This window comes from Saitoella complicata (assembly GCF_001661265.1).
Source record: "Saitoella complicata NRRL Y-17804 unplaced genomic scaffold SAICOscaffold_16, whole genome shotgun sequence".
NCBI lineage: Eukaryota > Fungi > Ascomycota > Saitoellomycetes > Saitoellales > Saitoellaceae > Saitoella > Saitoella complicata.
In genome coordinates, this window is record NW_017567007.1 from 230,321 (window position 1) to 249,377 (window position 19,057).

Genomic DNA, 19,057 nt, shown 5'->3' on the forward strand with positions numbered 1-19,057 from the left:
ATGTGTACAAAATATAACATTTACCCTAACCAGAAACTCGTGATCTCCATCGTCGACGTCAAGGTTAAACTTGTACATAGTCGAGGAACAACGCTAACTGCAAGGCGTTCGGTCAGGCATCACCGGCAACTGCAAACGTCCCCACAAAAGATCAATTGTTTGTTAACACCTCCAATCGTCCAGTTCAGCTCGGGCTCAGTTCTTTGTAAGTCGTCGCATACATCCCGTCGAGTACGTGTCGCGCCCCTTTTTCGCCGTCTTCGTGCATTGACGCAATAGCCTGCCATCAGTATACGTACCAACAACACAGCAACAACAACGCGTCTTTTGAGAATATAGCAGCAGTACCAGAATGGCCGACGTAACGATGACGGGCATGACGAGTCCATCACCTCCACCTGCGGCTCCTGTCGTGTCACAGTCGTCGTTGTCACCGGCGCCGATTGCTCAAGATGCTATCGGTGAGGTTGATGGATGGATTGAAACTCTGATGCAGTGCAAACAGCTCAGCGAAGCAGACGTAAAGAGACTATGCGATAAGGTGTGGATGCTTGAGTTGTTTTCTTGACGAGGTTTGCAGTCGACTAACAACCTTGTTTTCGCACAGGCTAGAGAAATCTTGCAGGCGGAGGAGAACGTGCAGCCCGTGAAATGTCCTGTTACTGTCTGTGGTGACATCCACGGACAGTTTCATGATTTGATGGAGCTCTTCAAGATTGGTGGAAACTGCCCAGACACAAACTACTTGTTCATGTAAGCAAGCACAGGCCTTCTGTCATGTCGGCACAGCATATACTGACATATGCACAGGGGTGATTACGTCGACCGTGGATACTACTCTGTCGAGACTGTTACCCTTCTCGTTGCCCTGAAAGTCCGTTACAGGGACCGTATTACCATCCTCCGCGGTAACCACGAATCCCGCCAAATCACCCAAGTCTACGGTTTCTACGATGAATGTCTCCGCAAATACGGTAACGCCAACGTCTGGAAACACTTCACCGACTTATTCGACTACCTCCCACTCACCGCTCTCATCGAGAACCAAATCTTCTGTCTCCATGGAGGTCTATCCCCCTCCATCGACACTCTCGACCACATCCGCGCCTTGGACAGAATCCAAGAAGTCCCACACGAGGGACCCATGTGTGATCTCCTCTGGTCAGATCCCGACGACAGGTGCGGTTGGGGTATATCGCCACGTGGAGCCGGATACACTTTCGGACAGGATATCTCGGAAGTGTTCAACCACAATAACGGCCTCACGCTCGTTGCGCGTGCGCATCAGCTTGTGATGGAGGGATTCAACTGGAGTCAGGAGCGGAATGTCGTTACGATCTTCTCAGCACCTAACTATTGTTATCGATGTGGTAACCAGGCTGCGATTATGGAGATTGACGAGCATCTTAAGTACACCTTGTATGTTAATGTGTTGAGACAGTGTCTTCAGGATGAATGCTAATAGAAGGACATAGTTTGCAATTTGACCCGGCACCGCGGACTGGAGAGCCCACTGTCAGTCGTCGTACTCCCGACTACTTCCTTTAAGCTCGGGTATGGGATAGGGTTCTTTGGGCTTTGACCGTTTTCAATAATGAAAGAATGTACATTACAGCGTAACAATGAGATATGATACACTCAGACCTGATCCATGCCCTTCCCGTTGCAAATACCGTCAACCTCTAGAATTTTGGATGACAGAATATTCGTAGCGTATCTTCAAGGGCATACAGGGTATATTATACCGTATAATGTACCTCCTTCAAGATATACTACGAATATCCTGCAATCTTTTTCGTCTTTGCCAGCAAAGTCCAAGTGTATGCTCACAATCAAAATCAACTCCAAGGATCTTCATCGTCGTCGTCGATTGGTTCAATGTAGAAACTCGGTGTGATGCCCTGTAGACACGAATGTCAGCGACTTCACGGAGTCGCGCACTCAGGCAACGTACCGTTACTCGATCGAAATACCACATGCCGTTGTCGAGTTGATGGAATGTTGCGTCGATGTGCATGCCGATGTAGGCGTGCTCCAGAGCGGAGTTCTCAAGTTTTACTTCCAGGGACGTCACCGATGTTTCCTGCGGTGCCATGCCCTCATAGTGCCATGGTTTTAACATAAGCGTGCCAAGATCGCCGTCGGATGATTTGTTGATAGACGTGACCTCGGTGAGGAGAATCTCTTCCTTAACCTTCTTGGCTGAAAGAGCGTCGGGGCCTAGCACCTTTGTGATGAGTTCACGCGCCTCGGAAAGCTTGAGCGTATCCTGCTGCGACCTCGCAGAAGGTACAGTGTTGTCCCAACTAGGCCGTCCCCCGTTTTCTACTGCGTCGTCGACCCAGAGACCATCACTATACCCCCCAAACACCGCACTACACCCCAAATTCCACCTCCCGGGCGCAGACGTCCCAAACATCCTATTCCTCGGTACCTCAACGCACGCACGCTTCGCAACCTCAATGGCTGACACGATATCAGCGGAGTATTCGGGGAGCGCGCGGTGGGCGTGGATGTACCGGAGGAAGTTTAGGACGAGCTCGGAGGCTGTGAGGAGGTTTTGGGTAGAAATGTAGGCGAGTTTGCGGGGGACGTGGTAGGCGAGGAAGGCGCGGACGACGTAGGTGAAGTCCACTTCGACGTCGTCGTCGTCGTCTTCCACCAGGGCAGGGGTGTCGGCGCCGGCGAATTCCTGCGCTTCTTCCATATCATTCGCGTTCTCGACCTCAATCTGCTTATTCAGGTTCAGGTTCGGGTTGGGTGATTTGATACCCCCGAAACTGAGGTAAGACGAGAAGATCTTGGTACGGGTAGGATCGAAACGGCGTTTTTGCCGATAGCGATCGACGCATAATTCCAGACGTTCACGTGGTGATTTATCATAAGAGTAAAGCTCAGCTTCCTCGGCTTGTTCAGCAGGCGTAAGGGGTCCTTCGGCGTAGAATTCCTCTGTAGGACGATATCGTTAGCACTCATTCAAACCCCATCAAGTCTAGGGTCCTACCAAAACCTGTCGCGGTTCCCTTCTGTTCATCACAGTCAGCAAAAGGTCTCCAGACGGATTCTCACACGCATCACCTGCCTTCTTTTTGCTCCTCTTCTTCTTCTTCCTCGCAGGAGTTTGGCCCGCTGGAGGCTGAGAAAGCTCCCGAGCCAAAGCCTGGTCGACGAGCCCCTTCACGTCCTCGTCATCGGAGTCCATGGTCGTACGGTGGGGCAAGACGGGGGATGTTCAGGTGGGTTCAGCTTCGTCGGGGTAACGTATGGGAGAACAGACTGGGGAAGACATACACGAACACGGGTGGTTCATTATTCATACAGTTTAAGAAGTGTGATATTGTATCGTTACCCTGGCTAAACGCTTCTATTGCGGATCCTGCTTTATGACGGCGGCTGGCATTCGCGATACGACAATCGCGTGCGCAGTTAACCGCGAACCGAACAAGGACTCAGGAGTCAGCACAAACAGCAACAATGAACCTCGCTGGCAGAGGCTTGGCCGACAAGGCAGATGGAATCGTTCACGTCAACTTCAATCAGGATTACAGGTGTGACAACCCCGTTCTGGCTGTTAGGCCAAGAGCTGATTTGTCATATAGCTGCATATCAGTCGGTACACGACATGGATACAAGATCTATAACTGTGATCCATTCGGAAAATGCTATTCCAAAGGTCTGTTTTAAACACCGATAGGACATGGAGCCTTGACTGATTTCTGGACGGACAGCGGACGGCGGCATCGGCATCGTCGAAATGCTGTTCTGCACCTCCCTTGTCGCCCTCGTCGGCCTAGGCGATTCTCCAACCCACTCCCCCCGCCGCCTGACAATCGTAAACACAAAACGCCAAACCACAATCTGCGAACTAACCTTCCCAACCGCCGTCCTTGCCGTCAAGCTCAACCGACGACGACTCATCGTGGTTCTGGAAGAACAGATTTATGTCTACGACATCAGTAATATGAAGTTACTGCATACGATTGAGACGGCGCCGAATCCGACGGCGATATGCGCGTTGAGTTCGAGTAGTGAGAATTGTTTTATTGCGTATCCGGCGCCTACGCCCGCGGCGGGTGGGGGGTCACCCGGTAAGGCAACGACGAACACCGCTCCACATTCCGGAGACGTGGTGATATTCGACTGTTTAACCCTCCAACCAACAACCCTCATCCACGCACACAAATCACCCCTAAGCGCCCTCGCTCTTTCCTCAGACGGAACCCTCCTAGCCACCGCGTCCGACAAAGGTACCGTCATCCGCGTCTTCCGCGTCGACGGCGGCGTCAAGCTCTACCAATTCCGACGAGGAACGTACCCGGCGAAGATCTACAACGTAACCTTCAACGCCGCCGGCACACTCCTCTGCGTCTCTTCAGATACGGACACAGTCCACATCTTCCGCCTAGGCACTCCAGGCGAAGAAGGACAGGGACCCAACGGCGAGCCATCAGGAGGATTTGACGCCTTCCTAGACAACAAACGCCGCTCTGGCTCCCTCGGCTCCGTATTCCGCAAATCCGCCCAAAGCATAGGCCGCCACGCCTCCAACTCCCTCGGGGGATACCTACCCCCGGCACTCTCCGAAATGTGGGACCCGCAAAGAGATTTCGCGTACCTCAAGCTACCGACTGGAAAGTTGAAGAGTATCGTGGGGATGAGTGGGGTTAGTGAGCAGATTCTGGTAGTGACGAGTGAGGGGTATTTTTATACGTATAAGATTGATTTGGCGAGGGGTGGGGAGTGTGTGTTGTTGAAGAGTTGGAGTTTGTTGGATGAAGGGGAGGAGATGGAGAACAGTACTGCAACTGATGCCTAATTTTGAGGTGAGGCTGTATGGGGGTACGGATTGAGGATGTTGAGATTGTTGTCTGTCGTTCGGTGTCTCTGGCGTACATGGTTTTTCTGGTTTGATTCCTAGTATTATATTCTGGTGTTGCATAGGAAAATGCATATGTCTGGTAATGTCTCTTGTGCGTTAAATTATCAGGAAATGCAAAAAAAAAACTCTCTTCATGCCTCCTATTCCGCCTCCTCTTTTCTGATTTTATGCCGCAACACCCGCAAAGTCTCCAGCCTTGCCAGTGACTAACAGTCCGATAATCAACCCGAACAGCCCCAAAACACTTCCGAAGATCTCCACGACCAAGATCTTGACGAAAAGACTTGGGTTTTGGGCGTCAGCTAGTGCGGCGGAGGAGCCAGTGATTCCAACGGCGACACCACAGGCGAGGTTACACAGACCCACGGTTAAACCACCCCAGAAAAGAGCGTACCCGGTGTAGAGGTTTGCTTTCGAGTACAACCCCGTCTCAGGAACCGACGCGAGCTTAGCAGAGAACACAATACTGTAAGCACCCCATTAGCATCCCAAGCCAGCTCAAACTCGATCACCTTGGCGTGGCTCACCTCATAATAACCCCATAAATAGCAACAACCTCACAAAAAATAATCGAAATCAAATTCTTCGTCTGGATATTCGGTGCGCGTACTCCACCTCCAAGAATCGACGATCCAGTGATGAAGATACCCCATGCGGCGCCAACGACGGAGAGTCCGATGCAGAGGGAGATACCGAGGAGGCCCCAGGAGTAGGGGGAGGTTTCGGTGAGGAAGTAGCCTGGGTTGAACTCTTCGCCGGTATTGTGGAAGAGCATGTCTGATAACCACCGTTAGCTACTGTCCAGCATGCGACGAGGATGGGGATGGGGACGTACATAGCCCGACCAGGGTAGCCAGCGAGGCTGTAGAGTAGGTAATTGTAGTGATAGCACCCATTGCTTCTGCTTCTTGCTCTTCACTGAGCTTCTTCTCGGGTGTATGCTGTCCACGGGTGTATGCTGTCCTGCCCGCTTACTGAGCGAGCGCACCGGCCCGGCTGCGTCATTCAGGGGAGCCACGCCCAGATACAACACCTCGAGAGAACCTCCAAACAACCAAGATGGGAAAATTCTACTATGAGCACTACAGAAATACGAGGTAGCATTGCTCGGAGTTAGAGTTGTAAGGGCTTGGGCTGATGAGTGGCTACAGCATCGGTATGTGTCTCGCAGACACCCTCGACGAGATGATCTCCGACGGCCGAATCGTCCCTCAACTCGCTGTCAAGATCATGGAAAACGTACCTCAACCTCCCTTGTACATTCATATCAATGGAACTGACATTGCATAGTTCGACAAAGCCATGGGCGACGCCCTCGCCGAACGCGTAAAGTCAAAGATGTCTTTCAAAGGCCACCTCGACACATATCGTCTCTGCGATGAAGTCTGGACGTTCATTATTAAGCAGCCTACGTTCCGGTTTGAGAATGAGACTGTGAGTACGGAGAAAGTGAGGATTATTGCGCAGAGTTCGAAGCAGAAGGTTGAGGGGTAGTGAGCTTTGTTGTATGCTAGGTGAAAGGCGAGGGATGGACGGGTCTTATGGGATCGACTGGGTAACGGCGTTCTGGGTACTGCATTTATTTATCTTTGGGCATTCTTCAAGTCCATCATTTTGGGTGGTCACAAAACAAATTTGACGCATTACTTCAACACATTGAACCGTCTAGCTTTAGCAAGTTGAGGTAATGCTCCATGGACGCAGTCTCCGAGATAATGGGTATATCGAATAGAACAAGCACACCCTCCACTTTCCCTTCTCCTTACTCCAACTTCTCCAACCTCCCCTCAACCCCCCTAACCCACCCCTCCACCACATCCACATTCTTCCTCACCCCCTCCTGCACGCCCTCCAATCCCCCCTCAACCCTCTCCAACGCCTCCCTCCACGCATCCAAACCCGTCCTTAACTGAGTTTGCTTTTGTTCGAGGGTGGAGAGGAGGGTGTGTTGGGTGGAGGCGTCGGCGTGGAGGGTGTGGAGGGTGCGGAGGCGGGAGATGGTGGGCGGGAGGAGCGGGGAGAGGGCGTCGAGCGTTGGGAGTGCAGAGTGCAAGGCTGCGATTTTGGTGTCGATTGGTATGGCGTCGGTCTTCGAGGAGAGTGTGGAGAGTGTCCGGAGCGCCTCGGTTTTCGATTTGAGGATGTCGTCGGGGAAGGAGAGGAGTGAGAGTTTTGCGTTTATGGTTGATAGGGATTGCAGAATGGTTGTAGAAGTAGTTTTGGAGGTTGTGGGTGTTGTGTCGAGGCCGAGGGAGGATTCGAGGGATGCGAGGCGGGTGTCAAGGGCGGAGAGGAGGGTCGCGGTTTGGGGATCGATAGTTGCGACGGGGTCGTGCGTGGGTGCTGGGGCAGCTGTTTGTGGAGGTTGTACAGGCGAAAGCTCTTTGGTGAATACCCTCGGCCCACCACCAACGCTCGGCGCGGACAACGCTTCCTCCAACCTCACAATCTCCGCCAACCCCACCTCCTTCCCGTTTTCACTTCCCTCCACATCTGCCTCCGCCTCTGCCTGTGCTTGTAATTTGACTTCCTCAATCTCCCTCTTCAATCTCGCAACCCTCTCCCCAACCGTCTCCGTGAGCCTCACATTCGTGTACGTCCTAATCCCCCTCCCAGCTCCTCCCACCCCTCTCCTTCCTCCAGGCGCGATGCTATCGGAGAAGTCTGCGCTGGAGGCATCGACAGATTCGTTTGCGAACCGTGCACGGGCATCGGTGACGGAGAGTCCGTCGCGAAGGATGTTGTCGTTGGAGGAGTCTTCCTCGGATGTCGAGGCATCGGTTAAGTCTGGGATGTCGGGGGTTTCGTAGATATCGGGGTTGGAGGTGTCGAGGTCTGGTAACGAGGAGTATTTCGATGACATCTTGGCCTCTACAGCTTCTTCAGCTGCTTCAAACACCGGGGTCGGTTCAGTGCAGGTGTTGTCTCGCGCACATACACCCGCCAGCAAACACAACACCATCATGTCAGTGACCCTCCATACAGATCTGGGCGATATCAAGCTCGAGATATTCTGCGAGTCGACGCCGTTGGCAGCAGAGAACTTCTTGGCGTTATGTGCGAGTGACTACTATAACGGATGTCTGATACACCGTAACATCAAGGGATTCATGGTACAGGTTCGTCTCCCCTCCTCCTTCAACCCTCCTTTACGCAGAAGACTAACATGGCACACAGATGGGCGACCCAACCGGCACCGGAAAAGGCGGCTCCAGCATCTATCCCACCCAAACCTTCCCCGACGAAATCCGCCCAACCCTCCGACACAACACCCGCGGCATCCTCTCCATGGCAAACGCCAACAAACCCAACACAAACAAATCTCAATTTTTCATAACGTATGATAAACACCCCCATCTTGACGGGAAGTACACGGTATTTGGGAAGGTGATTGATGGGTGGGAGACGTTGGATCGGTTGGAGGGGTGTGAGGTTGATGGAAAGTATCGTCCGTTACCTGGGAAGGAAGTTAGACTGAAGGATGTGACGATTCACGCGAATCCGTTGGCGGAGCAGTGAAGGGGCTGCCGCCGTAAGGATCGATGGGGATGCATGGAATAGAACACGGGAGGTACCAGGGTGGCGTGCACGTTTGATGCCCCGATGAAGCTTTGGGAAGAAGCTCAGCGACGTTGCTCTGCTTACCCAAGGCGTGGTTATGAACCACGAAGCCTGACGAATGAGGGCAAGCAAACTCGGACGAAATGCATAATGAGAGACGCTTTTATCACATACGCCAATATACCAAACTCATACAATGTAAACCCCCACTTTTGTCCCGCTCTATGTCCTCGAGAAATACACCTTCCTAACATCCATAACCTTCTTTCCCCTCTGCCTCGCCAAAGTCTCCGGCAACTTCTGGTTCGTTAGAGCCTCAAAAGTAGCCTTAACAACGTTCATCCCATTTCTCGAACCCCTGTTCATAACCTTCCCTCCCAAATCAGAAATCCCCGCCGCCTTACAAATCTCATAAATATAATGATTCACACGAAGTCCGAAACCCGGTGGTCGTGGTCGAAGCGTCAGGTGGACGGCGTGGTATTTAACTTTGAGTTCGCCGTGGATGGTACGGTTTTCGTATCGGGGGACGTATTGCATGTTTTTGAGAGCGGCGTAGGTCGCTTTTTGGGATGCGAGGGCGGCTTCGTCGGCTTTGCCTTCGCCGTAGCCGACCATACCTTTACCATTTCCAACGACGGCGAGTGCGTACATCGAGGAAATCTTTCCTTTTTTGGTCTGGTTAACGACACGGTGCAACACCAACGTCTTTGTGATAAAGTTCGATCGGATTTGGTCGGGTGTGACTCCCGTTGCCGCAATCAACGCGTTCTCAGTTAACTCTCCCTCCTTTGGTTGCGTAAGCTTCGGCCGGACATCAGGAAGATCGGGTGTTGCCTCGATCGCGCCTGCAGCGTAGGCCTTCTCCTGAACCTGTTTGGAGGGGAAGTCGAGGATTGGGTGGAGTTTCTTGAAGTCGTCGAAGTAGGGGATGGAGATACCGGTGGTTCGTCGAGGGAGATTGACGATTTCGGCTGGAGTGATGACGGCGGCGAGATCGTCGTAGTTGTTTGCGGGCTTTGGAGCTGGAGCCTTGGGCTTCCACCGGTGACGGGGGACACGGGCTCGTGCTGGTGCGGTAGTATGGAAGGATCGCGCTGCACAACTGTCAATCTTCGGGCCAAGCACAACGGATCAAGGATAACAACGCACCAGCGCCTGCCAGCGATGCCAGCACCTTTCTTGAGCTGGACATTTTTCTGGTGGTTTTGTCTCCGTCGGGGGGTCTCGCAGGGCACAGCTGGAGTTTCCTGTCTGTGTCCCCAGCACCAGCCACACCAGAAATGTTCAAAGTATATGAGATGACCCTATGAGATTCAGATTATTACCGCCGTCCATCAGAAGTCCGGTCTTCGATCACAGAGTAGCTTTCCTTCGATTCTTCACAATGTCTGCGCCTGCTGCGTCTCCCATCAGCATCGCCTTGGCCGCAAAGGCCCCGGCTGCCACGGTTCCCACTCCAGCAGCTGAAGCTCCCAAGCCGAAACAGCTGCCCAAGAAGATCAAGCGCAAGTTCAAGGCAAAGGAAGTCAAGCCTGGAAGCTCCGAGGAAATCTTGGTGCACGATGTCCAGAGTCTGCTGAAGGATGTCCCCGCCGACGTCGCACAACCAACTGAATTCGAGAGATTCCAAGAGGTGGAGCTGACCATTGCCGACCTGAGCTCGACAGGTGACGGTCTCGCCGCGACTGCCGCAAAAGACCACGTCGTCGTAGTCCCATTCTGTCTTCCCGGCGAAGTCGTCAAAGCCCGCATCCACACCATCTTCCCCCAGTATTCCCTCGCAGACCTCGTCCAAGTCATCACAAAATCACCACAACGCCACGACGAACTCATCGGTTGCAAGTACTACGGCAAATGCGGAGGATGCCAGTTCCAGACCCTAACCTACGAAGACCAACTCATCCACAAAAAACGTGTCGTCGAGAAGGCTTTCGCAAACTTCTCCGGGCTCCCCGCTGAGACGTTCCCCCCTATCATCGACACCTGCCCTTCACCACTCCAGTACCGCTACCGCACAAAGATCACGCCCCATTTCGACACCCCGAGAGCCGGGTTTCCGGATGGTGTGTTCCCCCAGATTGGGTTCATGGAGAAGGGGAGAAGGAGAACGATGGATATCGAGGAATGCCCGATTGCGACAGAGAAGTTGAATGAGGAACTAGTTGCCGCGAGGAGGAAGGTGTATGAGAATGTCAAGACCTACAAGAAGGGCGCTACCCTCCTTCTCCGTGAATCAACCACCCGTACCCCTTCTGGCGAGACCATCACCACAACCGCAACCTCCAGTACCGAAGCTACGAGGATCGATGAGGTAGAGCCAGGATCCGACCCCAAAGCCGTGGCTACCGCTGTCGTGGAAGAGAAGCTCGCCTTGACAGACTCTAAACAAATCTGCATCGAATACGTCGACGAATTCCGCTTCGAAACCCCCGCTGGCTCCTTCTTCCAAAACAATAACGCCATCCTCCCCGCCTTCACAGGCTACGTCCGCGATAACCTCCGCACGAACCTCCCTCCCAACTCCGACGATGTCAAACACTTGGTCGACGCGTATTGCGGGAGTGGGTTGTTTGCTGTTACGTGTCACGAGGGGTTCGAGAGCGTCGTCGGTGTCGAGATCTCGAGTCAGGCGATTGAGTGGGCGAAGAAGAATGCTGCCTCTAACGGACTTACCAACACTCATTTCCGCGCCGCGACGGCGTCGCATATATTCGAGGACGTGCGCTCTCCACCACTCCAGACCGCGATCATCATCGACCCTCCCCGCTCCGGTTGCGACCATGACTTCTTGAACCAGCTCTTGACGTTCGGCCCGAGGAGGGTGGTCTATATCTCGTGTAACGTACACACGCAAGCAAGGGATATCGGATATTTGTTGAAGCACGAGAAGGGGAAGGGCAAGTGGAGGGTTGATAGTATTCGGGGGTTTGATTTGTTCCCGCAGACGCATCATGTTGAGACGATTGCTGTTTTGACGCGGATTGACGACGGGAAGGCGGAGGCGGAGGAGAGCGTAGAGGGCAAGGTGAAGGAGAGTGTGAAGAGAGAGAAGAGTCCGGAGGTGGAGGAGGCGGTTAAGAAGCAGAGAATCCACGTCTAGAGTCCAGAGGAGAGATGTATATGCACAAGGCATGAAGTTACCGGAATTCGCCCATAGAACATGGTGCAATGAAAGGAGATCCATTCGATCTAAAACAATATAATCTATAACCACGATTTACCTAAAGTCTTTTACACCTGTGGGTCAGCGTTCTCCAAATGCCCTGCCTCCGCCTTGTTACCAAGCGTAGCGATCCTCCCCTCATTCTCCTCCCTCGCATTCGCAATCTTCTGAGCAAACTTCGACGCAGCACGGATCTGCGGGCCTTTCCAGTAAAAGACATACACCGGAACACTGACGCAAATCGAGATAAACGCCAAGATCATAGTGGCCCAAGCGACATTGTTGGGGTAAGAGCCGACGTTGGTGTAGAGAGGGGTGGAGTACATGACAGCGATACCCGCAAGGAAGTCACGAGCGAAGCCGTTACCACCGGTGGCCGAAGCAGCGTAAGGACCGTAAGCGGCAGTCATGTAGTCGATCGTCGTCATGTAAATCGTGAAGTTCGCGATAGCGATAACCACCGAGAAAATCATGGGGACAATCCAGTGATTATACTCCGGACCCCTACAAGACCATGCAAACCCGAACAATCCGGCGGGCAAAAGATAAACAGTCCATAAGAGCCACCACAGCCTATGTTCGGGGGTGATCCTCTGGGGATGATTCCGGCGCAGCTTCACTGCCCGTGAGAAGACGTAGAACATGGAGAAATAAGCGAGGAGATAGCCGACGAGAAGAGCAATGAAAGCGAGACCAACGTCGATTGTTCCAAAGCCCCATCGAGCATAGACAATGCCATAGGAAGAGATGAAGGTGAAGATCAAGGCATCCGCGAATCCAGACAGAAGGGAGAGACACAGCACGATCGGCTCATTGATGAACATGTCGAATGGGCGCACCCAAGTGCGAATGATCTCCTTGAATGTTAACTTCGGCTTCAACTCGCCCGGGCCGTAGACGTTCGGTTCACCAGCCTTACGGCGACGCTTAGCCTCGCGGTCGACGAGAACAGACGACCGAGTTTCCGGCACGAGGAAGAAATGAAGTGCTTGGACCGCTCCGCCGAAGATCAGTTGAAGCCAGAAGATCCAGTGCCAAGATAGATTGTCTTGTGCGAAGGCACCAACAATGGGTCCAACAACAGATCCACCGACAGAAGACAAGACCACGAAGTTCAGACCCGAGTGCTGCTCATCCGGGCCCCAGAGATCAGCAACCATACCCAGCGTGACCGAACCTCCGGCAGACGAAAATCCACCCAGAATTCGAGCAATGATGATAGTGCCATAGTTCGGTGCAACAGCACATGGTATCTGCCATAGATTGACGAAGGCCAAACTCCACTGCAGGATCGGCTTCCTCCCCAACTCTTCAGACCACGGTGCCCACAGTTCACACCCAAAAGCATAGCAAATCAAGAACACTGCCTGTCCAACCCTTGCAGCCTGAGCAGAAAGTCCAAACTCCTCTTGGAGACCAGGGATGGCGTTACCATAAATACCGGCATTGAAGTTCATGGAAACTTGGACTGCGAAGATGACCGCGATGATCCTCCACTTTTTCAGTGCCGGGAAGGCGAAGCCGAGGACTTCTGGACAGTCTTGCTCCCTAAGCTCGATCTTGTCTGGGTGTTCGAGGCTTTGCTTCCATCGTTTGTCGGGCACGATACTCGCGGATCCGGAGCCTTGTGTCGATGAACCGCCGACGTCCTCGAGATGGAGGTTATCGTGCTTTGTGCGTGCCGTAGGAGACGTAGGCTCGGGATACGCTCCTGGCAAATGTGTGTGGTTATTGAGTCCATCGTGTTCGGGTACATCATAGTTGGATTCGGGATGGACCTCTGGCCTGTGCGTGAGATTGTTTAGCTCGACTGAGGTCGACATGGTCGACATGATCAACAATGCTGATCTGTTTCTTAAACCAAGCCGTTGTCGAGTGATCAGCTCTAAGGCCGGGGACTCATGGACCCTTTATACCTCCAACTCGCGAAGTGAACCATCTCGAAAGAAGCCGATCAAAGACGTACAGATCTAGGGGTCCAAAGTAGCGTTCTCGTACGGCAGTACTTGGAAAACCGCGGGGACCCCATAAGCGAGCTGAAGCGCGCGGAGTGACATCGGTGGAAGGACGAGAAGTGAACCCGATTGGAGAAGGAAGGAGAAACGTTTATCCAGACGACGCCGTGAAACAGCATAACCGCCATAGCCGACGAACGTTCAGCAGCAATAACCGGCGGGTTCGGGGGGCTTTGGAATCTCGCGGTTTGGGGTGACTCGCTGATGGCAGCTCGACTATTTCTCAAGGTCTAATTCAGGTGGATATCATGGTTTCAACGAAAAGATTCTCTGACCCGGGCAGTGATCATGACGGGCTTTGCCTGTTAGATGCTGTTCTGACCTTTTTCCGAGTTCGGTCTCAAACGATATGAGGGGATGAGCAATTGAAACAGCAGCTGAATTGAACTTACCTTAAGCGTCCTGCGGTTTCGAAATGATGGAGATGATCATAGTTTACAAGAGAGTCATGCAGGGAAAGCAGATGTACAGACGCAAAGATCAACCAGCCAAGCTTTGACCATCCTCAGCTATCGATAGCGTCTGCGTTTGCGTCTCCGGTAAGCTTGGAGCCCCGGATCGACAACATTAAGACCATGAACCAGATGAGATAAAACGAGACCCTGAAATCAATTCAACGATCCTCTGATACTGACTGACCGGCCCAAACGACTTCGAAAGCATGAAAGAAAAACGGCCGTAACATACCACACTTGCACTTTACCCCATACCAGCACTACACTAAATCAAATGCCAAGATAAACCCAATCCAACAGTCCTTCTCCGTTCGCAATTTCTCATCTCACTTCATGTCCTTCGTTCGTGGAAGAACTCGCTGGCACAAGTCGTTTTGCTCTACGCAATAACCCCAGCGGGCTTCCCCACCAACCCCTCAAACTCCCCATCATGATGCAACGTGACACTGTTAAAATTCTCAAACGGATCATCCTCTCCACCCGCACTCCCATTCCTCCCCGGAATGGCAACACCCCTTCCAATATCAATACTCTCACTCTCCTTCAAACTCCTAAAATTGACAGCATCCGAGCCCGAGGCTTGATTCGGCACCATCGGTGCACGCTGATGTCGGAGGAGTGCCCATTGTGTCGTGCGGAAATACGGGTGAGACTTGACGTCGGACGCTCCGGCGCGGGAGCCGAGTCGTTTGTGTTCGTCTTTGATAAGGAGTTTTCGGATGAGACCTTTGCAGAGGGAAGAGATTTGCTGTGCGCCTGCGTGTTCGGGGAAGGGAACCTCGTTTCTGAGAATATTGCTGAATGTCATATTCCGGTTCTTCCCCTTAAACGGCGTGGTGCCGTACAACATCTCATAGATCAAGATCCCGAGTGTCCACCAATCGACTGCACTCGTGTGTCCACATCCCTTGATTACCTCAGGCGCGATATACTCCTCCGTTCCAACGAAAGAGTTCGTCCGGAAGTTCGCGATGCAAGACTTCGTGTCCAATGCCGGAAGAGAATGCGGTGTTGCACCCGACTTCGAAACGATCATGGTAGGTGCTCCACCACTCTCCGATTGCTTCGACAAATCAAAGTCACTCAACATGATATGCCCACTCTGATGCAACAGAATATTCTCCGGCTTCAAGTCACGGTAGATGAAACCCATCAGATGCAGATACTCCAACGCGGCAGTAACCTCCGCCGCATAGAACCTCGCCGCATCTTCCGGGATACACTTGCCCGGCCGAGTTTGTAGTGCACGGAAGAACTCTCCACCCGCACAATACTCCATACAGAAATAGAGGTTCTCGTCAGACTGGAAAGAGTGGTAAAGCGTAACAATAAACGGATGATTCGACGTCGCCAAGATCTCCTGCTCAGCAAGCGCACGCTTGATCTTATTGCGCTTGATCATCTCGGCTTTCGACAGCACTGTTATCCAAGTTAGCCAACCACCCCAAAATGAAACGAAAGGATACCAGACAACATACCTTTCATTGCATACAACCTCGAACTCTTCTTCTCCCTCACCAAATAGACCTTTCCGACATCACCCTTCCCAAGCAACTTAATCTTCTCAAAACTCTGTGGACCAACCTCAACAGTCCGAACCTTAATGCTATTACTCGAATACGTCCTCCTGAAAGCTCCGTTCTTGCCTCTCAAATCAGGCGGAGCGAGTTCGTCCTTCACCGGCAACAAGAAACTGCTTCCAGTCCCGGATCCAGCAGCTGAGCCAAGAGACTCGGTAACAGCCGACTCGCTCAACGGGTCGGAACTGCTGTTGGAATTCGGTGGCTCGAGCATGCTGGACACTAACTGGTCTTTATCCAATACCTTCCCAAGACCGGTACTCGCCGGCCTCTCCCTCTCCTTCTCATCAACAACCTGTCCATTCTTCAGCTGTTGCGCATTCGGCGCACTCGCAACACGCCGTAATCTTCTCGCCATCTCACTCGTCTCAGTCGGACTCCGCTTCGGTTTCGGCGCCGCTCCGTTCGCTGTGCCGTTCTCGTGTTCCGGTGCACCTTGATGCTGGAAGTACGGGTTCGAGACGATAGTGGGCGAGTGGTTATCTGTTTCGCCAGTCGAGACAGAGGATGAGTCGAGAAGTTGACGACGTCCGGAGGATGATGAGGGCTTTATACGGAAGAGTTGCTTGATTCGGCTTGAAACCTTGGGTTTGGTGGTACCATCATGGCTTGCATGCGTCGACGACGAAGATCCGAATGTCGGCATGTTTATCTCTGTGTTGTGTAAAAACGAGTGCACGTTCTCTCTGTCTGTTATCTGATGTCGATCTGTAAATTGCTCACAACTGAAGCAACGGTCTTGACGCTTTGGAAGCCAATGTATGCGTCCTCCTACAGTAACCGAAACTGATCCGTAGGTCTATGGCAGAGATTATCCTGAATGAATGCTGTCGAAGCTTGCCAAAATGGTTACTGGGGTTGTCGTAGTGGGTGATTTGGGTGTATGGGTTCAGCGGTGTAGTCGTACAGTAGCACTCTCGGGAGTCGCCTAGTAAGCCAGGAGGGTGCGTGCGCGCGGGGAATGAGGCTGGAGTGGCGATTTACCAGGAATTGGGCAACGACGTCCCAGCTGGACGGTATCTGACGAAGGATCCAGTAGTAGTAACGATCTAGATATATATAAAAACACGGGCAAAGGTAGAACGCCGTAAACTCCCAGCAAGAAGAACCACCCAATGATATATCCCAAGAATGTCCGTTTCAATCACTCAGCCTGCTCAACTCCTCAATCTCCCTCTTCAGCTCCTCAATCTCCGCCGCCCTCCTCTTCTCCACATCCTTCGCCGTGACTTCCTTCACCACGATGCCCTCACAGCTCATTTTCACAAGCCCATCCGGACTCGTCGCGACATGCGTCGTCATGTCTTTCAGGAAGCTGTACACCGCAGCCGGCGTCCGGCATTGTAGCAGGTTCTTCTCATTGAGCCTGACCAGCGCAATCGCCACCCTGAAGAGATACGAATTCCCCTCCAAGAAGAACACGTCCCAAATCCTGAACAGTAGCTCCGGCGACAAACAATCCGCAAACACCGACAAAAACCAGTTGAACGTCATCGCCTCCAAATCAACCCCAAGCTTTCGGAGATGAATATGCACCCTCCCACACAACTGCTTCACATACCCCTTCAACACCCTTTGATCCGCCCGACTGGCCAACAAATCCGGCGTGAAGTAATTCTCCGGCAGGATATTCTCTACAATCGCAACCAACATCCAAAACGCATCCTCCTCTGTTGCGTGCGTCAACAACAACGTCGCCGCAATGACGTTCATGCCCTGACAATACCCAACGACCGAATTATGCCTCGAGAACGCCAACAAGACACGGCGTAACTTGACAACCCCCGGTCCCTTCCCACCAAAATAGACGTTGTTCATCATCGTCCGATAGATGTCCATATCGATCTGCATACACGCCATCGCATCCCCATCAACTCCATCCTTCAACAACTCCTCATAATACCCTGGATGACGCAACGCATGGACTCCAGCACACTCACCCCAGATCTTGGAGCGGTAGACGACCGGAACACCACTCATGACCAACCCCCTAAACTCCTTCCACCGCGCCTTTCCTTCTTTGCCAGCCAGGCCTAGGCCAGCAATCCCTACCAACTCACCCTGCTCACCCCCCGGTCCATCAGGCAACGCGGCCCTCTCAGCCCTAATCTTCTTGAAAAACGCGTCCCACTTCTCCCTCTGCGCCTTTTGCAGTGCATCGTGGTCCGTGAGCTGACTGAGCAACAAGCGCGCCGTACTCGTCTCCCCGTTAACATTCGCACTACTCTGTGTCGCGGCGGTAACAGTGGACATCGCCGTAGGTATGCTACTCGCCGGCGCAAGCGACGTGGGCGTCCTCCTCAGCGGTTGCCTCACTGGTAACGAACCCGCACTACTCGACCGAAGCGATTGTCCAACAGCCGACAACGACTGCGACCGCCTCTTCCTCAGCCCAAGTCCATTCGGTACACGCTGCGTCACGGGCCGAGGCTTAACCTCAAATTGCTTGAAATGGGTCCAATGCGTCGGTGTTTTCAAAACATCCTCTTCCTCCCCTACTCCCTCCTCGTCTTCCCATTCCCTGGTCCGCGGCGTCACAGGCCTCTCCTCAGCAGCGGCTGCCCTCTCCTCTTCCGCACTCAAGTCAACAACCTCACTTAACTTCCTCGATCGCTGACTTTTCGCATCGTAGATGAACCCAAAGCGATCTGTCAGGATCATATCCTCCCTCGGTTCCGACACGAAGGTCGGTGGTCGCGCATCTCGTGGGACGATTGTGTCCAGCTCGACCGTGTGTTCCGTCAACGAAAATAGACTCGTCTGACTCATACTCTTTTGTACCCCACCTTCCGTCTTCAGCGGTTGCCAACTACCCGGATGCGTACCCTGGCCGGCCGGCTGGGTAATATGGAAATTGGCGTTGTTCAGAAGCGTCGACGCCCGCTTCCGTGGCGAGGTATTCATCTTTGCCGTATTCCTCACCATAATCTCTCTCATCTGCTCCATTGTCTCACTCGCCAGACTCATTGTCTCCGCCCCCTCACTCTCCGCATCTGGGCTCTTCACCTCGACATCCCTCCTCTCCATCGTCCCCGCTGGGAGTGACGATAGGAGTTGCTCCGCCCACCCCTTCACCCTCACCGACGAGTTCTTCTTCACCGGCGCTCCCAAGGAAGAGGTCGTGAAGGAGAGCATACTCGAAGCCATCGCAATCGCCCGGAAATGCAGTGGTTGTCCCCTCTCCAACACCTGCCCACTATTCCCACGCTCGCTGGCCTTTCTCAATCCAAACACCGGCGGTGCACCCTCCATTGCTCCCGTAGCCTCCGTTGTGACCGTCGTAGTGGCAGGTGGCAACACAGCCCTCGGCGAGCTCATCAATGACGGCGTCTTACTTGTCGCCGCCATATTTGGCCGCGGCATGCCTTGCACCACCGGCGCCGTGAACCGCCTTGCAGTAG

The 19,057-nt window shown here is 53.0% G+C and overlaps 12 protein-coding genes across 12 annotated transcripts; 5 read left to right on the plus strand and 7 right to left on the minus strand.

Annotated features, from left to right (window-relative positions):
* Positions 1–376: 376 nt before the first annotated feature.
* Positions 377–1,548, plus strand: SAICODRAFT_58808 (Metallo-dependent phosphatase; the record flags this gene model as incomplete). Its single annotated transcript, XM_019169634.1, has 4 exons — positions 377–541; positions 608–753; positions 811–1,419; positions 1,476–1,548. The coding sequence occupies 4 exons, from the start codon at positions 377–379 to the stop codon at positions 1,546–1,548; spliced, it is 993 nt and encodes a 330-aa protein (XP_019023239.1).
* Positions 1,549–1,574: 26 nt separating this feature from the next.
* Positions 1,575–3,213, minus strand: SAICODRAFT_72068 (uncharacterized protein). Its single transcript, XM_019170735.1, has 4 exons — positions 3,083–3,213; positions 3,005–3,026; positions 1,955–2,949; positions 1,575–1,901 (listed from the first exon to the last, which is right to left on the minus strand). Exons 1-4 carry the CDS (start codon positions 3,200–3,202, stop codon positions 1,839–1,841), a joined length of 1,200 nt encoding a protein of 399 aa, XP_019023240.1. The 5' UTR covers positions 3,203–3,213; the 3' UTR covers positions 1,575–1,838.
* A 219-nt stretch (positions 3,214–3,432) lies between these two features.
* On the plus strand, positions 3,433–4,883 carry SAICODRAFT_81992 (putative phosphoinositide binding protein). Its single transcript, XM_019171260.1, has 3 exons — positions 3,433–3,548; positions 3,600–3,673; positions 3,729–4,883. The coding sequence occupies exons 1-3, from the start codon at positions 3,475–3,477 to the stop codon at positions 4,814–4,816; spliced, it is 1,236 nt and encodes a 411-aa protein (XP_019023241.1). The 5' UTR covers positions 3,433–3,474; the 3' UTR covers positions 4,817–4,883.
* Positions 4,884–5,044: 161 nt separating this feature from the next.
* Positions 5,045–5,775, minus strand: SAICODRAFT_35891 (vacuolar ATP synthase subunit C; the record flags this gene model as incomplete). The annotated part of the gene is made up of 3 exons (XM_019168454.1): positions 5,045–5,345; positions 5,407–5,656; positions 5,715–5,775. 3 exons carry the CDS (start codon positions 5,773–5,775, stop codon positions 5,045–5,047), a joined length of 612 nt encoding a protein of 203 aa, XP_019023242.1.
* A 149-nt stretch (positions 5,776–5,924) lies between these two features.
* On the plus strand, positions 5,925–6,363 carry SAICODRAFT_81999 (transcription initiation factor IIA gamma chain; the record flags this gene model as incomplete). Its single annotated transcript, XM_019171261.1, has 3 exons — positions 5,925–5,976; positions 6,031–6,118; positions 6,170–6,363. Coding segments are annotated over exons 1-3 (318 nt in total), but the record flags the coding sequence as incomplete, so codon positions are not given.
* A 278-nt stretch (positions 6,364–6,641) lies between these two features.
* SAICODRAFT_8344 (uncharacterized protein) lies at positions 6,642–7,742 on the minus strand (the record flags this gene model as incomplete). The annotated part of the gene is made up of 1 exon (XM_019171323.1): positions 6,642–7,742. The coding sequence occupies one exon, from the start codon at positions 7,740–7,742 to the stop codon at positions 6,642–6,644; it is 1,101 nt and encodes a 366-aa protein (XP_019023244.1).
* Positions 7,743–7,842: 100 nt separating this feature from the next.
* On the plus strand, positions 7,843–8,495 carry SAICODRAFT_82002 (cyclophilin-like protein; the record flags this gene model as incomplete). The annotated part of the gene is made up of 2 exons (XM_019171262.1): positions 7,843–7,998; positions 8,057–8,495. The coding sequence occupies 2 exons, from the start codon at positions 7,843–7,845 to the stop codon at positions 8,396–8,398; spliced, it is 498 nt and encodes a 165-aa protein (XP_019023245.1). The 3' UTR covers positions 8,399–8,495.
* A 167-nt stretch (positions 8,496–8,662) lies between these two features.
* SAICODRAFT_8346 (uncharacterized protein) lies at positions 8,663–9,635 on the minus strand (the record flags this gene model as incomplete). The annotated part of the gene is made up of 2 exons (XM_019171324.1): positions 8,663–9,537; positions 9,593–9,635. The coding sequence occupies 2 exons, from the start codon at positions 9,633–9,635 to the stop codon at positions 8,663–8,665; spliced, it is 918 nt and encodes a 305-aa protein (XP_019023246.1).
* Positions 9,636–9,701: 66 nt separating this feature from the next.
* On the plus strand, positions 9,702–11,664 carry SAICODRAFT_30903 (S-adenosyl-L-methionine-dependent methyltransferase). The gene has a single exon (XM_019167787.1). The coding sequence runs from the start codon at positions 9,828–9,830 to the stop codon at positions 11,541–11,543; it is 1,716 nt and encodes a 571-aa protein (XP_019023247.1). The 5' UTR covers positions 9,702–9,827; the 3' UTR covers positions 11,544–11,664.
* Positions 11,665–11,674: 10 nt separating this feature from the next.
* SAICODRAFT_66461 (MFS general substrate transporter) lies at positions 11,675–13,593 on the minus strand (the record flags this gene model as incomplete). Its single annotated transcript, XM_019170234.1, has 2 exons — positions 13,216–13,593; positions 11,675–13,170 (listed from the first exon to the last, which is right to left on the minus strand). Exons 1-2 carry the CDS (start codon positions 13,436–13,438, stop codon positions 11,675–11,677), a joined length of 1,719 nt encoding a protein of 572 aa, XP_019023248.1. The 5' UTR covers positions 13,439–13,593.
* Positions 13,594–14,455: 862 nt separating this feature from the next.
* Positions 14,456–16,302, minus strand: SAICODRAFT_8349 (Pkinase-domain-containing protein; the record flags this gene model as incomplete). Its single annotated transcript, XM_019171325.1, has 2 exons — positions 14,456–15,495; positions 15,555–16,302. 2 exons carry the CDS (start codon positions 16,300–16,302, stop codon positions 14,456–14,458), a joined length of 1,788 nt encoding a protein of 595 aa, XP_019023249.1.
* Positions 16,303–16,796: 494 nt separating this feature from the next.
* SAICODRAFT_35897 (TBC-domain-containing protein) lies at positions 16,797–17,909 on the minus strand (the record flags this gene model as incomplete). Its single annotated transcript, XM_019168455.1, has 1 exon — positions 16,797–17,909. One exon carries the CDS (start codon positions 17,907–17,909, stop codon positions 16,797–16,799), a length of 1,113 nt encoding a protein of 370 aa, XP_019023250.1.
* Between the last annotated feature and the right edge of the window lie 1,148 nt (positions 17,910–19,057).

Coding starts and splice junctions, on each gene's coding strand:
- SAICODRAFT_72068 (XM_019170735.1), bottom strand. CDS start 3,202: ATGGACTCCGATGACGAGGACGTGAAGGGGCTCGTCGACCAGGCTTTG. Junction 3,027..3,082: donor AGAAGAGGAGCAAAAAGAAG/GCAGGTGATGCG, acceptor TGTGATGAACAG/AAGGGAACCGCGACAGGTTT. Junction 2,950..3,004: donor GGGAACCGCGACAGGTTTTG/GTAGGACCCTAG, acceptor ATCGTCCTACAG/AGGAATTCTACGCCGAAGGA.
- SAICODRAFT_81992 (XM_019171260.1), top strand. CDS start 3,475: ATGAACCTCGCTGGCAGAGGCTTGGCCGACAAGGCAGATGGAATCGTT. Junction 3,549..3,599: donor AACTTCAATCAGGATTACAG/GTGTGACAACCC, acceptor TTTGTCATATAG/CTGCATATCAGTCGGTACAC. Junction 3,674..3,728: donor CGGAAAATGCTATTCCAAAG/GTCTGTTTTAAA, acceptor CTGGACGGACAG/CGGACGGCGGCATCGGCATC.
- SAICODRAFT_30903 (XM_019167787.1), top strand. CDS start 9,828: ATGTCTGCGCCTGCTGCGTCTCCCATCAGCATCGCCTTGGCCGCAAAG.